This window comes from Psammomys obesus, unplaced genomic scaffold (assembly GCF_907164565.1).
Source record: "Psammomys obesus unplaced genomic scaffold, mPsaObe1.curated_primary_1811, whole genome shotgun sequence".
NCBI lineage: Eukaryota > Metazoa > Chordata > Mammalia > Rodentia > Muridae > Psammomys > Psammomys obesus.
Genome location: NW_026592118.1, coordinates 38,832,151 through 38,848,690, shown reverse-complemented (window position 1 = coordinate 38,848,690; position 16,540 = coordinate 38,832,151). Strand labels below are relative to the sequence as shown.

Genomic DNA, 16,540 nt, shown 5'->3' with positions numbered 1-16,540 from the left:
TGCCTTTAATCCTTGCCCTTGGGAGGCAGATGCAGGCAGGTCTGTAGTGCAAGTTCCAGGACTACCCTGGCTGCACAGAGAACCCTGTCTCAAACCCCACCCTCCACCCCAAAAAGAGAGAAAGAAAAAAAAAAGAATATTGTTTTGACTTCGAAACTTGTCAACAACTAAAGCACAGCATTGTGTAGAATCATATCTTTATGTCTCATTTTAATCTTTGAGAATTACATGTTTGCTTCATTTGTCCACTTAAATATTAGGATTTTAAGTGCTGGCCAGTGTGTGTGAGCTTTTGAATCTTAAGACTGTTGCATACAAACGCCCCACCCCCAAACTCTTACAAATTTGAAGGAGGGGTTTTCTCAACTGAGATTTTTCCCACATGACGATAGCTTGTGTTGCCAGTCACAAGCCATCACACCCATCATCAGAGAAACTTCTTAGTAAAGTGGGTGGTGATTGACAGATTCTCAGCTTGGCAAAATACAGATAGTAAGTGTCTGTAGAGAGCTGAACCCCAAATGAGACTTCGGTTAGATCACTTCCTACCCACAAGGCTTGGGGGAACACCATAGCAGATTATAAAAACCAGAGGTCAAGGACTGTTGTGAATGATTTTTGGATGCAACAGGATCCTCGTACTCATGAACTCCTAGCATCTGGGGCTACCTGTATTAGATCTGTACAAAAACCAAGCTAGTCAGCATTCCAGCATGGGTGGGGAGAGGGACACACAAGGCCCTGCCCCTCCCTGAGAGCCATTGATCCTGTAGAGGGAGAGTCAGTTTTCTTCTGAGGCATGGCCTGTCTTAGTTTATCCATGTCCTGCTACATGGTCCTAAGTCTGTGCACATACTGGCAACAATAACTGAAGTCAGTGGGCTGGAAACTAAAAGAAAGAAAGAACATTTGAAGTTGCAAGGCAAATAGGAAGGACTGAGAGAATGTCGAAGGAAGGAGATGATCAAAATATATTGCTTGAATGTATGAAAATCAAGGAATAAATAATTTAATAGAATAATATTGGAAACTCTTCAAGCTACTTAAAAACAATCTCAAAGTTCTAACATTTCTGATAATGACTTAAAGTATTGGTTGTCAAGAATAAATGTAATGATGATACAGATTCAGATACTGCTTGGGTAACAGCACATTGGGAAATTATCATGAGACCAGAACCATGATCCAAACTTTTGTAATATACCGTATCTAAAGGAAAATTGTGACCACAAAGTGTTTTCCCCTGAAATAAACACTATTTGTAGGGATGTATAAAATAAATGTGCCTTCTTAGTAAGAGTTTTAAGTCATTGAAACATCTTTTAATCTCAGGTTATAAAATGTTTAATATATAATTCTATGAACTATGTTCCCATCACCATTTAGATTTACTGTCTAAAACAAATTATTACTTTGTTAACTGGAATTCAGTTTAACTTGATCTAATGTAGGAAAAGCTAGAGACACTTTACACAAAACCATAAAAAGATAATTTAAGAAATGGATTCTTCAGTGTTTTCTTTTGAAATAACAAATCGCTGTTTTGACCAGTGAGATACAAACTAATTGGCTTAATTAATTAATTAAGAGGTCATTGACCTTGAGGTATTTGTACAATGTTAAGGGTGACTGCGAAATTTCAGAGATTTCAAGTTCACTTGGGGTGGAGGGGTTAGAGTGGGCTAATGGCAATCTTACCAGTGTGATGGTAAGTGGAAAGGTTAAGAGAAATCCCTGAAGTGCAGATTAGGAGTTTATCCAGCTGGCTAAGCACTATTAATTATGTGCCTCTATGTATACTGACTTATTTTATTATTATCCTGAACCATCTAAATAATGTTAACGTAATCACGTTAACAAAATAATAAAACAGAGTGGAGCTCTCAGGCTCTTGTCCAGATGTATGCGTAGCTTACAGAATTGAGTTGATGGAATATTAAATAGAGCATTACAGCTTTAATCATTGCCTGCTTATTTCCCCATGAAGACCGCTTTCATTTGTTAATTTTTGATAAATTAAATTTGTTCTTTGATAATTTTACACATTTATGACACATTCTGATAGCTCTCACCGAACTCTCTCTCTTTTCCTCCTTCCTGTTTACCCTGCCCCTTCTTAGAACTCTTACCCACATTCCTGTCTCTCCTGTCTTTTTGTTTTCTTTGTGTCCCTTTGGGGTTGACTGGGGTCCCCTGAGGGGTGGGTTCACCACTGCATGCACAACTGAATTTTATCCATTCAGAACTACTCCTTAGAAACCAGGGAACATAATTAAAGGACTTTAAGGTTTTGCCTCATCCCAGACACAAAAACTATCATCAGATAATCTGACCAATGTTAGAGAGAACATGGGAACAGAAGAATCCTCATCTGCTGGGAGTACAAATTAATTTAGCCATTATAGAAGTTCCTCATTTAAAAAAAAATAACTACAAAAAAATCATTTACTGCCACATAACCCAGCTTGTCTACTCGTAGACATATACCCACATCACTCCATATCCTACTACTAGATGAGATATTTGCCCATCTGTGTTTACTGTAGCAAGGAAATCGAACAATCTGGATGTCCCTTAATAGAAGAGCCAATAATGAAAATGTTGTATGCATACAAAATGGAGCACTGTTTAGCTATAAAGAGAAATGAAATTCGCAGAAATGTAGATGGACTAAGAATGTATAACATTAAGCTAGGTCAGCCAAAGTCAAAGGGAAAAAAAAATTCCACATTTTCTCTCATATATTTATCCTAGCCTGTATGTAAACAGCTGTTCAGTGTAGGTGTAGGCTAACATTTAGAAAAGAAGCCAAGAAAGGGTAATTTTAGGCAACAAGGAAGGATAAAATTCAGGCAAAAAGACAGGAGTTGTGAAAGAGGATACAAAGTACATAGCTAACTGTTTTTCTGGTCTCAACTGTGTTTTGTTGGTTGGTTGGTTTTGGGGTGGGGAGTGGTTGTTGGACTACTCCATAAAAATGTAATTGACAGTGAAAACATAAAGCTACGTGGAGCTCTGTGGCTTCAGAAAAATCACTTGAACTGTACAGACATTCACTGGGAATGGGAAAGTGTTTGCTTGAGTGTTAATCTAGCTCAGTGATGCTGCTTGCAAGGTCGTTACAGTGAAGTGATCAAATAAATGTTTTACTTAAAGGTTTCTCTCCCTTAAAAGATGTCTTTCTGGCTGATTATTTAGAAAACCTTTTTTTGTTGTTGTTGTTTTTAATTTTATTTTTCTTTTTAGTTACATTTTGTTAACTCTGTGTCCCAGCTGTATCCCGCTCCCTCATTCCCTCCCCAACTCCACACTCCCTCCCTGGTATTGCTCATGGATGAATTTTCTATAGGGAATGCCATCTTGCTCATAATACTGCAGTATTGAATCTCAATATACTCTTATATAGACTGCTTCAGAACATACTTATGTCTTATTTGTTATTAAATCATTTGTATTTTGATAAATACAACTCATTTTTCATCAAAGGATTTTGAGATTAAAATCCTAAGAAAATTGTTGGAAAACTACTTTGGTTAATAGTACTATATAGAATATTAAATTTTATGCCATATACCTAACACTGATATTCAGACAATTCATACAGAAAAGTACATTTCATGCTAGAGTATACTGAACATAGTTGCATGTTCCTAATGTAGAAAGCAGTGAAAAAATCATATTCAGATATTAAGAGGGAAATTCAATTAAGACATTAAGCTGGGTGAGCGCTTAACCATTAATTGGTACTGTAATTTCGTTTGCTACTCTGCCTAAAATTGTAATGATTATGTGCTTTATTTTTGTGCACTCTTGTTTTATAATTGCCAGTTTTCTTTTATTTTCAGAAGTGTCCCAGATTTGACTGTATACATACACATTATGATAACCATAGCTATAAAATATAAAAAGCTATAGCCTAACTCAGGTATAAAGGACACTAAGCAGGAGTTTTAGTAAACAGACAGAAGGACATAGGCAGATGGACACTGACTGACGAGCTGGCTTTACTGTTTCTAAGTCAGTAAAACTGATGTGTATGTGTACATATGAATGTACATGTGTATACATGGCTACATGTACATACATAGAGTGCATGTGTGTGTAGAGGAAGCAAGCAGGCACAAAACTAAGAAAAACCTTTTGAAGAGACATTCAGTCTGAAAAGCTTACAGGTGAAAGCAGAAAATTTGTGAGTGAAATATCAAGTGGCCTTAGCAACCAAGACATGTAAGATTGAAAAATTTGCAGTCATACAAAAGAGCAATATTTGCTAATTATTTGTTCCCTTGTTCCATGCTAGGTAAGAGGAAAATCAGGAAAGAACAATTGTTAAGATTTTTATAAAGGAGAGAAATGTATATGGAGTTACAGATATCTTAGTTTATGTTTAATTTTTCTTTCTTTTTGTTGTTTTGTTGTTGTTGTTGTTGTGATAAGGTTTCTCTGTGTAGCCTTGGTTGTCCTGTACTCACTTTGTAGACCACGCTGGCCTTGAGCTCACAGAGATCGGCTTGCCTCTGCCTTTCCTGAAGTGCTAGAATTATAGACATGCACCACTGAGCCTGGCTATGTTTAATTTTTCAACTACATATTTTTGCATTACTATTTTGGTTGCTTAATAATATACATAGTTTGCAAGTATGAGGGGTCCACAGGGGCAGAGAGCACAATGGTTGAACACCTGATTAGCATGCATGAGGCCCTGAGTTCACCCAGTCAAGCAACAGAAAAGAAGGACCTAGTTACAAAAGAATGTCCATGATTTATTCTACATAGTAAAAATGGCAGTTTGGTAGAAAAACTAATTTGTTTTTATTTTAACTTCATTTAAGTGCAGTTCTTTTCTGCTGAATGAAGAGAAAAATGGAAGTCTCAAAGTATTATTACATGATTTACAAGCTACCCATTCTGAATTTGAATTTTTGCATTACACAATTTGAAAATGTTATTTTCAAATTGTGTAAGCAAAATTACAGGTTGGATATCTAAATGATTAGGAACAGCTGTGCTGTAGATTTCTGGGTTTTATTTGTTTGTTTGTTTTTGTTTTGTTTTTGGAGAGATTATATACATATACAAAGAGGTAGTTTAGGAATGGAACCCAGGACATCAAATTCATTGTTTCATTTAACACATAGACTAGAAGTTAATTGTTACCATATGTGTAACAAGATTATGCCTTTGACTGTGACTCACCATATGAGGTTAGGTGTGGAATTTTCCACCTTAAGGCATCTTATCCAGAGTGCAATAAATCTCAGCTCTTAGAGCATTTTAAGTTCTGTTTTGGACTGAAGATATTCTTCATGTTTCCGTAATGAGAGGGAAACATGGACAGATTGTTTTCCCTTAGACAAGGGACTAGCCACCTCTATTACAAGTATTTCTGTTTCACCCAAGTCAAGCATAGAGATATGTGCTGTGATTCTAGCACTCTAAAGTGATGAGTTCAATTCATACGGTGTGCAGTAAGATCCAGCTCAAAAATATCCTGAAAAAATGATTTTTATAAGAGTCAGGAAAATTGGATGGCTATAAGAACATTTTTCAATAGAAAAAAACTTAATTATATGTCATGCTTTGTAGATAATTATATTTCTAAAAAATTATACATATTTTGTAATCCGTAAAATTCATGATATAATTGACTTTAACTTCTGCACATTGGATTCAGTGATACTGAGAGTTAAACAATGTATTGCTTTGAATAGTACTCATAAATTTTACTGTTCCTGCGATTAATATTAAAAAAATAAAAATTAATAAAAAATAAATAAAGTTAATTGTTCCTATTAAGATGACAAATAAGCTATTAACTTTGGTGTTATCCTAATTTTCAAGACCCTGCAAAAAATATAGTATATAGCGGTATGTAGGTAAAATGTGTGTGGGTGTGTACGTGTATGTTGAAGAGAGAGGTCACTTGAGTATGTGAATATGTAAACGCTTAGGAGGTCTAGAATTCAGAGCTAGAATTCCTTTCCCTCCCTGGCTGCTCCCCGCTGCATCAGTTAGCTGGTGAAGATCCCTGACCTAATTGTGAGTTTGCCAAAGTCAAAGCAGACATCTTCAGCCATAGTGTTTCACAGAATTGTGAAGTATTTCCCTGCACCAAGTTTTATAAATACATTCTATGTTCAGTTTATTCCTATGAAAATGATGACCAATTTCTCAGGATTTAGAAATTAACTATATGGAAGAATATATGTATGTATTTATTGAAGAATATATACACATTTTATTTCAAGACTATCCTTTATTATTTGGGTGATGATAGTCCTTCTGTATTACTGTGCATTTGTTATTTATAATTCCCTCTGCACTCAGTTTGGCTCTTTGTATAATTCAGAAATTAGTGTATTTGTATAGCACTTCCCTAAGGTATATTTCTGCTTTGTAAACTGAAGGATAGTGACTATCTTATCACTGTATCTTTGACCCCTACAGAATGCCTGGCATATGAATACCCAGCTTGTCTTTAAATATATGGGAGAATAAACATGGACATAACTGAATAAGATAGTTGTTTTGTTTTTGAAAAATGCCATGTTTTAAACTTAAGAATGTTCCTAAGAACTTAACCAAATTTAAGTGTGAGCCCTTAGGTAAAGCTGTTTATGGAAATACACAAAAATTTAAAGAGCTCTGTATTCTACTGTCAGTTCTCTAGAGAAGTGATTTTTGGACTTTAGCAAAAAAAAAAAAAAAAGAAAATGTTACTTAATATAGATTTGTTTTTCCTTAAGCCATTGATGATGGTGGACATAGCACAGAACTGTTAAGCTATAAATGTAAGTGTGAAGGAGTTGAGTTTTTGAGGATTAATTGTCTTCCTTAATCTCAAAACTTTTAACTAATGTCTGTTGCCTTAAAAGTACTCAAGAGGAAAAACCTGTCTCCAAAAATTTTCTGTTCTGTTACGGGTTAGATATAGGTTCAGTTCATACAAAGATAATATCAGTTTTGAAATTGTTGGGAAGTTTTTTTAAAAGAATTCATAGTATTCTAATTTTAGCCATTCTCTCCAAATTACAAGAAGACTAGTATATAATGGCAAATTTTCGTAGAACCTAATAGGAGTTGCAAAGGTGAGGAAGGATTAAAAAACTTAGTGCCTAACCCAGAGCCATTTCTCTTTACATTAGAGTGTAAAGACTTACCAGCACAGAAGTGGTATGGTATTCTGCTGTCCGGAGCAAAGACTAGCATTATGTATACAGGAACTCTGTAATTCAATAAATGGATTCTCTTTTAGATTTTGAAATAAAATATATCCCCAATTCCAAGATGTTTCAGTTTCATGATTGAGTTAACTGACTTTATAACATGGAGAGGAATTGAAGCTAGAAACAGAGAAAATTAATACTGGAATAGGATGGAGTTACAAAAGCATTGCAAGTGTTTCCAAAGAGTTGAAAAATTAAAATGTTGGAGAATAAACTGCTCAAAAAAAAAAAAAAACAAACAAACAACTACTGTACTTTTTAAAAATTGACATTCTGATACCAATATTATTATTAGCTCCTTCCTCCTAGTAATGTAAGGTAGTAGATTAAGTTTTAACAGACATTTAACTACTCAGAATAAAAAGGACATCAATTTAAGTAATTGCTTTTGAACTAAAAATATTAAATACTTTTTCCCCTCCCATTTCCTGGAACCAAATCCTATTCACTGGGCATGTGACAAGTGAAGTACATTATAAACCTTAAAACAGAAGATCAGATACATTAACTTTAAAATAGTGCAGTATGAAAAGAGAGCAACTCTTAAGAGAAAAGCAATCAATTTTAAAAGTATAGGCATGTTAGTGCTAACAACACATCTGTGTGTCCATAAAAATTACTAGTAGTCATGATGATTTTGCTTCCCATTAAGAAATTATGTTCATTAAGTCTTTGCTAAGACTTACTTTGGGGACAAGGAAGCAGTACTTTACAGTATGCTGCAAGAAACTAACGGTAGGGCTTCCGCTGTCATTCCTCTGTGGATTGAGTTCCCTTTTTCCTCTGGTACAGAATATATGGGGAATGCGTATTAGGCAAGGTTTTTCTCAAAAGATCAATGGACTATATCTTTATAATATCATATACTTGTGCAAACTTGAATATCCAGATGACATATATATATATATGAATTATTTGAAGAAATATGTGTACTCATGTTTATATGTGCATGTGTGTGCATGTGTGTGTGTGTGTGTGTGTGTGTGTGTGTGTGTGTGTGTGGTGTATATATATATGCACACAATGAGAAGCATTATTTGAAGAAATTGGCCTTCATGATTATAGGGTTTGTCAAGTTCGTAATCTGTAATTCAGGACCAGTTCTGGACTCAGTCAGGAGGCAAAATGTATTTTTCTTTAGGCAACCGTGATCTTTTTCTCTTAGCTCTCAATTGATTGTATGGTACCTGCTCATACTGTAGAGGGGAATCAGTTTTATTCAGACTTCTGATATAAATATTAATCTTATTTTTAAAACATACCTGCATGATACCTAGACTTGTGTTTACCAAATACTTCAACAATGAGTTGAAATTCTGATACTGCTTTCCCACAGTTATTTCTAGTATTGGGAAAGAGGGATTTTTTTTGAATGATTTTTATAACAGTGTTTCATTAGTGTTCAGCTTTCATGAGTAACTTATTGATGTATAGTAAAATGTTATTATTTTGAAAATTGTGATCACCAACAACTCAACAAAAGAATCAGCAAAAATACTGAAAATAGAAAGTAGTCTAACAGTATTGAAGTTATACAGATGATGTGTGGTCATTGTTCCTTAATCCATCCACCTCCTCACCTGTTAATGCATTTTTAGAGCTAATTTTCCAAATATTTTTGTTATCTCAATATTAACATAGAATAACTCATGCTTAGTAAATTCAGTGCTCCTTCCTTTTATATAAAGTACAATGGCATTGTTATTGCTTGATCTTAGTAATTTTGAATGTCCAAAATAGTAGCATATGAGCACATACTTGTAATTGCCACACTTGGAGATGAGACAGAAGGATCATGAGTTGAAGGTCATCCCATCCTAGGGTAGTGGTCAGCTGGGCTGCTGAACAAGTTCTAAGTCTTCTTGGTCTATATAGCCAGACCCTGCCTTTTTTAAAAAAAGATGTGTACCAGACATTGATCAAGCATTGAATAGATTGTCTCATTTTGTCCATCTCCACAATACATAGTAAGAGACAGAGGAAGTTTGTTTTTTTTTTTTTAATCTAATTTCAGAACCTATAGTCTAACTACATCCTCAAATAAGGTTTAGAAAGGTGATAGAGTAGTATATGCAATATTATATAATCATATGTATTATAGATACTCATGTATTCTGAATGCCTATCATCTGGATATTCAAATTTATACAAGTATATGCTAGGCATTTCTCTGGCTATTGGCCAGAATGTTTGCTCTGATTGAGCACTTTTTAAACTTTTTCCCTAAGAATTTGCTAGCTTCTGTCTTCCTTCAACTAGTATATTGTCATATTTCAAAGACTGCCAAATGTAATTCAGTTTACAAGTGGTTATTTGCTATAGACAGCATCCAGATTACATATGATAGTGTTTACCTAGATTGGCCATGGTACAGAAGGTCATGCCTCAGGTTTTCAGAACAGTTCTTGTCACTGTGAAAGTTTCTGGCAATTTGTTAGAGAAGCTGACATTTATCTGGATCTTCCAATTAGAACAAGTTATATTATAGATAAAAAAATAAAATCCACTTGGAGAACTTACTAATCCTCTATACTCCTATAACCTTGTTTAGATAAGTTCTTAAAATTACATTTTATTGATAAATTTTTAATTGATTCACATTTTAGGTACTGTCTGGTGTTGTGTGCGCTCATAGAGACGTCATTATACATGACTTGTAATGCAACAGATGACTGTATTTCTATGAAATAAAGCTATTAGCTGAGTGTATTAATAATAACCTCCTTATTACATTTCTTCTTTAAAAAAAGAATCACTTTCAGATCTATAGCTGAAAACCCCTATAAAGTAAATGCTAGCCATGGCACAGAACATAGCTGTACAAGTCTACATTTTAGCCTTTAAAAATAAAAACATTCTGTCCTTAGCCAATTATTAATAGTCTCTTTCCTTTATTTTCCCAATGTGTACTCATAAATTTTTTAGAGAAAATTATTATAACATTGGTTAAAGTGGTTGGAAGTTGAAACAGTAATACTATTTTAATTATTATTATTTTTTTATTTAGACTGTAGGTTTGGGAACAACAAAGGCCACTGTCTACTGCATAGATCCAGACTGAATTTAATTATGAATAAACTTACTACCTCGATTTCTGCTGTTTTTGGAAAAAAAGAATACTTGCATACAAAAAAATTCCTTATTTAAAGAATTCTATTGTATTAATTGTTTTCCTTTCATTCATTTAAGTCATTGTGACAAATTAAAGTAAAATCCCAATTGTATTGACTATTGAGAATTAATTTGAGTTCATTTCTTCCTTTCTTTGAATTCATTCTCAAAATGTAATATGTGGGTTTAAGACCCTTTTGGAGTCGTGGCTAGGAAAAAATTATTTTCACGATAAGAAGTTGCTATTTGTGTTTTTTTATTTGTTTTATTTTTACTTTCTCCCCTACAGAAGCTTAAATGTTCAAACAGCTGTTGGAATCCACTGTGTATGCCAGGCATTCAAGACAGGTCAAGAAATAAAAAAACAGCCATTTTCAAAACTACTGTTTTTATTTAAACAGGGAATATATAGTGGCATATAAAAGTCCCGTGTGTTTCTCTTTTGACGTGGAATGCATAAATATATCATCAACTTTCCTTCAAGCCCTCCTCCTACCACAAGGTTTAAAGAGCTAGTAATCTACACAATAATCTTTATTCTTATATGGGAATTTTTGCATGTGTTATTTTCAGTTTGCTTTTTAAAATGTGTATTTGTGTTTAGGTTGCTTCAAGCCTCAGGAAAAATCAGATTACTTGATGTTGGCAGCTGCTTTAATCCATTTTTGAAGTTTGAAGAATTTCTGACTGTTGGCATAGATATTGTACCTGCTGTAGAGGTATGTAGTTTTATTTACAGACTTGATTTTTTTACATGTGTCTTTAAAAAGAAAAAGCATTCTCTACATTCTTAAGATAGTAAACATTGACTTCTTCTTTACCAACTAGTAAATTGTTTCTATTCAAGACTATATATTCTGAAAATTTTTAGCATTTGGCTAACCATTATGAACATTTTATTTTCTTTGTTTTGTACCTTCTTTATATCTAGAGAGCCAGGATTTGGAAGTATGCTCTAGGAAAAATCATTGGTTTTCAAACATGTAGGTTACAAAGTGTAGCTGTGTTGCTTAGGATCCGTAGGCGTCTGGCGTTGTACACCGTATGCAAGATCCTCCGGTCTCAGCTTCCCATCTAACCTTAGGAGTGCAGAGATTCTAGGTTCTGAGCATTGGCTTCTTATGTGAGCTCCAGGGATGAAACTCTTCAGGCTTTCATGGCAAGAGCTTTTGCCCTGGGCCCATAACCTGAAACCTTACAGTGCTTTCCTATTCCGTATTTCTATAGAGTTTTAGTATCCAGCAAAATATAAAATCTTTATTTCTTTGTTGTGTTTTTCTTAGTCATCGGATGTCATTAATTAAATTTAATGTATAATTTGCTTCAAGGCAGAAATTAGCTTTTTAATAGAATAAAAGTAGTGTCATTATCATTTTTAAATGTTTGGAGTTAATACAGTAAAAAGCATTTTATTGACCTTTTATAGAGGGTTAGCATCATTCTGCATATACAAAGTTTATAAATCTTCCTGCATTGTTTGTCAGTTACCTTTCTGTCACTGTGACAATTGGCTTGGAAAAATTAGGCTTAGGATGTACATGTTATTTTTGTCTCAGGACGTCAATAGTTGCCGCCAGCCAGCTCATTCAATTTGAGCCTGAGGCAAGGCAGACTATCCTCAGACACAGCGACAGGTGGATATGGAGACAGAGAGACAGCATCCAGTGCCTTTATTAGGCTTCACTGTCTCTATTTTCTGCCAGACTCCATCAGCAGATCAAGCCACTAAGGTGGCTAGTCACCTCCCTCACCCCTGACCTCCAGGATGTGAGTTCCGGTGGTTGGTTTGCAAGGTGTTAGCACACATTCCCCGTAGACACTTCTGTTACAAACTGTCTAACATTCAATTACTCTGACAGTCGTCTTAAAAGCTGTGTGTGTGTGTGTGTGTGTGTGTGTGTGTGTGTGTGTGTGTGTGTACGTGTACTTTGGTTAACTATTGATAATAAACTGAATATAAATGAAAAACATTAGAAATGAATGTATATGTTCTTATCCAAATTAAATTCAAAGTAAGTATATATTTGAGTAGATGCTTTAAATTATTCTTGACCTAGGGTGTGCGAGAGTTTGTGTGTATTTGTCTGCACATATAGAGTGATGATTAGAAGTTTGGAGACTTAATTACTCAAGGCTTCTAAGTTTAGTTGAGACCAGGGCATTGTGGGACAGATGTGCAATCCCAGCACTTGAGAGAAGGCAGGTTCAGGAGCCCAGTGTCAGCCTTGACTTCAAAGTTTGAAGCTACTGAACCACAGGAGACCCTCTCAAACAATAAAAAGAATAAAAAGAAAGAAAGGAAAATATGTGTTGTTAGAAGGAAAAGGTAATTAATGCTGACTTCTATGGAAAAGCAATGAGATGGTGATTCCCGTAGTGTGAAGCTTATGTATTAAGGTAAACATATTCTTGAAATTGCTTTTTTTTTTTTTTTTTTTCTTTTCTGAGACACGGTCTAACTATGTTACCCAGGCTGGCTTTCAACATACAGTCTTAGCTCAGGCTCCTGAGAACCAAGATTACAGGCACACATACCACACGCTGTGAAGTTCATTAATATGCCTTTTTTGTTTTTATTTCTACAGAGTGTGTATAAGTGTGACTTCCTGAACTTGCAGCTTCAGCAGCCACTCCAGCTTGCGCAAGACGCCATAGATGCTTTTCTGAAGCAGCTGAAAAATCCTATTGATTCTCTTCCTGGAGAACTTTTCCATGTGGTTGTTTTCTCTCTCCTTCTTTCCTATTTTCCATCACCCTACCAGCGATGGATATGCTGCAAGAAAGCCCATGAGCTGTTAGTGCTAAATGGCTTATTGCTCATCATCACCCCCGATTCCTCCCATCAGAACCGGCACGCTATGATGATGAAGAGCTGGAAGATTGCTATAGAATCCCTGGGCTTTAAGCGCTTCAAGTATTCAAAATTTTCTCATATGCATCTCATGGCTTTTAGGAAGACCTCCCTTAAAACCACAAGTGACTTGGTTAGTAGGAACTATCCAGGGATGTTATATATTCCTCAAGATTTCAACAGTGTAGAAGATGAGGAGTATTCTAACGCTTCCTGCTATGTCCGATCAGATCTAGAAGATGAACAGCTAGCATACGGTTTCACAGAGCTCCCTGATGCTCCTTATGACTCAGATTCTGGAGAAAGTCAAACCAGCTCTATTCCCTTCTATGAGCTAGAGGATCCCATCTTACTTTTAAGCTAATGTAAACGCAAAATGCCCTTTTATTCCAGACTCCTAAACTAATTGCTTACACTAATCAGAATACTAACATGAACTCAGTATTTAAAGCGTGGTTTGCATAGAAGAGATGCAAACGTTTACAGAGTTTGCTATTTTTCTCTACTTCTGGATTTCAAAATTTATTCTTATATAGGAAGCTTAAAGTTTTATGCAAAGTGACTTCTGTCTTAGCAGAAACCACTGTTAGCATTTTGCATTAAGACTAAAAAGGTACCTTTTTTCTCTTTAGTGCTGTTGTGAAGCCTAATTTACTAAATATTTTCCCTTTCAGTTTAGTGTTGACTTTACACCGTTGTCATGGGAACTTTAAGATATGTAGAAAGCCGTAGATTGCACTTTGATGATTCACAAGTTAAACATTTGACACCTAGGTTGGATTAGTTGTTTGTGGTGCACTTACCTTTTTCTTTAAATTGTTAACGATCACAGAAAACATTTCCACTCAGTTTCATCTAACTGTCCAGTATTCCTGTACTTTTTGAAATTGGTGACAACTCTTTTCATATTAAGCTCATTTGGAGACATTAGACATTGGAAGACAGACTTCCCAAACTATGTATTCTAATTTCATTAACACAGTACAGCAAACAACATTGCCAAAGCAGTATTTCCATGACGTTTTCACTGATTTGGGCTTTGGTGTTCAGTATAGTTATACATGAAAGCTCATTTTTATTTTTTAAAACTTAGACTTCATTTATAAAATGTTGTGTTTAAGCAAGGAGCAATGTATAATATCCAATACTGACCTGGGACACCTTTGTGAAAGGGTTTGCACTTGTAAGAGTTTATATTTTGCTGTGACCAACTCTGGTAGGGCCCTCACCTGTCCATGAAGGCAGTGCTGCACCACAAGTTTGGAATTACATTAACAGTTTGGAAATTAACCTCCTACTGATAATCTCATAAGATGGTCTTGACCTTTTGGTATCCTAATTCTTTTCTAAGCCCTAGCAGAAAATTTTCTTTGACTATATAAACAATTAGTTGGCTGTGGGAAATTTCCCTTTCCACGTTGATAAATGCCTTTCTGCGTTTCTGAATCAGAAGCAAATGATTAAATAGGAATATATGTCCAAACAAGACAAGCTTAAACCGTTAAGAACATTCAGTCCACATTGTCTTGTCAGCCAGCAATTGTCATGTGTCATGTAAACTATCATTTTTAAGAGTGCCACTGTGTGGATTTTTTTCGAGTGGTTATTACATTAAAATTACCTCATACTGAGGTTTTTGCACTGAAATATCACAGTTTCAGATTTCATGGTTAATGTTATGTGAGTGTGTGTGAGTGTCAGAGTGTGTGTATGTGTATTTTTAAAAGAAACTTGCATTTTCAATAGTTGATCCTAAATTTCATAAACTGCACTTCTTTACTCTGGTAAAACTGATGTTTTTGTGCTTATTGTGAATTGTTATAGTTAACTTTGAATGTCAATTTTTATTTAGAATTACATAAACTTACCTTTTGAAGATATCTGTTCATTGTATGTATCCAATATTTCAAGTTCAGTTTCACATGCTAAATTAATGAAAGTAACATGATTATAACAACTTTAGAAAAGTCAGTTGTCTAAATGCAATAAACATTAGTTGTTCAAATTTGCCATAAGTAACTTGAAATTTTTCATTTACTTGCAATAGCGTACAGTTGCATAATTATTAGAGTTGATACTTCTTTTCATTTAGGCACTACAGGATAACGTTTCACAACTCCCACAAAAGAAAAGAAGACCAAGATTGAAATGGCACTGTGTTCAGGATAAAACAAACGTTCCTCTTACCATGCTGTTTTCTTGTTTGTTTTGTTTACTATTTACAATCTTAAGAGCAAAGAAAACAATACACCAAATGAAATCGCTTTGAAAGTAAATTTGGGAGGTTGATCTAGGTATGACCTTTGAGGTAGTTTTTCTGCTACAGCGAAAAAACGTTGGTGCTATCCATTCTTCTGATTGTTTACTGATGCTGAGCGTGCTTTTGCTCCGAGGTGTGCATGATGGGTTTTCAGTAGTACTTAAAGATAGCTCTTCATGAGAACTACTGCCACTTAGTATAAATTTGTTTGATCTTATGTCATTTGTTACTGTAAACTCGGCTTTCTCAAATTAGAACTTAACCAATACATATTCCACAAGGCCAGTTCAGCATGTAAGTGTTGACATAGAAGCAGCCATGTGGCATGGGGTCAGACTATACAAGTAATGGCCAGTGACGTTAACAGGTCCTTCCAGTATTGCATGGGTACGCTAAATGTTACGTCTTCTGGATATAAGTAGATTCAGGGACATCCTGTCACTTCACACAATTTCTCCAAAACTTGGTATTTCAAAAACATGATACTCAAGCCAGGTGGTAGTGGTGGCTGTGGCGCGAAGTGGTGGCACACACCTTTAATCCCAGCACTTGGGAGGCAGAATCAGGCTGATCTCTTAGTTGGAGGTCAGCCCGGTCTACAGAATGAGTTCCAGGACAGCCATGGCTACACAGAGAAACCCTGTCTCAAAAATTTTAAATAAATACATAGATAGGTAAATAAATAAGTAAAAGCCAGATGATAATCATGTGGTTGGTTGGGTTCGTGGGGCTCGTGAGCAGATCATGCTGTGTTACCATAGGTGCAAAGTGGTTGGAGTTAGCGTACCTGAAAATGTACGTTTGTGTTTGTTGTATTTTTTCACATTTTGTGAACAAAGCACATTTATTAAAAAAAAAATTTAAATTTTCTAATATTCTTTGTGTGTCGTTTGTAAATTGAAAGTCTTTTCACTAAAACTTTGAAATCTTGGAAGCAATCTAGAATTTGACTTTCAGAATTTCCATCTCATCTGGCCATGTGTCTTTGTTTCATAAATCCATTCTTAGAGACCCGGAGAGGGAAATGTGGTAATAGTTTATAGTGAAGTGTATCTGTTCCTTCAAGGTGGTGTTAGCTTTTTCATGAAAGGC

At 35.0% G+C, this 16,540-nt stretch overlaps 1 protein-coding gene across 1 annotated transcript in view; it reads left to right on the top strand.

The window, feature by feature from the left end:
* Positions 1-16,292, top strand: part of Bmt2 (base methyltransferase of 25S rRNA 2 homolog) — a 58,126-nt gene extending 41,834 nt beyond the window's left edge. The window contains exons 4-5 of the mRNA XM_055612998.1: positions 10,942-11,056; positions 12,923-16,292. Coding sequence (XP_055468973.1) covers positions 10,942-11,056; positions 12,923-13,552 — 745 coding nt within the window. The 3' untranslated portion in view covers positions 13,553-16,292. The remainder of the gene's footprint in view (positions 1-10,941; positions 11,057-12,922) is intronic.
* The last annotated feature ends 248 nt before the right edge of the window (positions 16,293-16,540 follow it).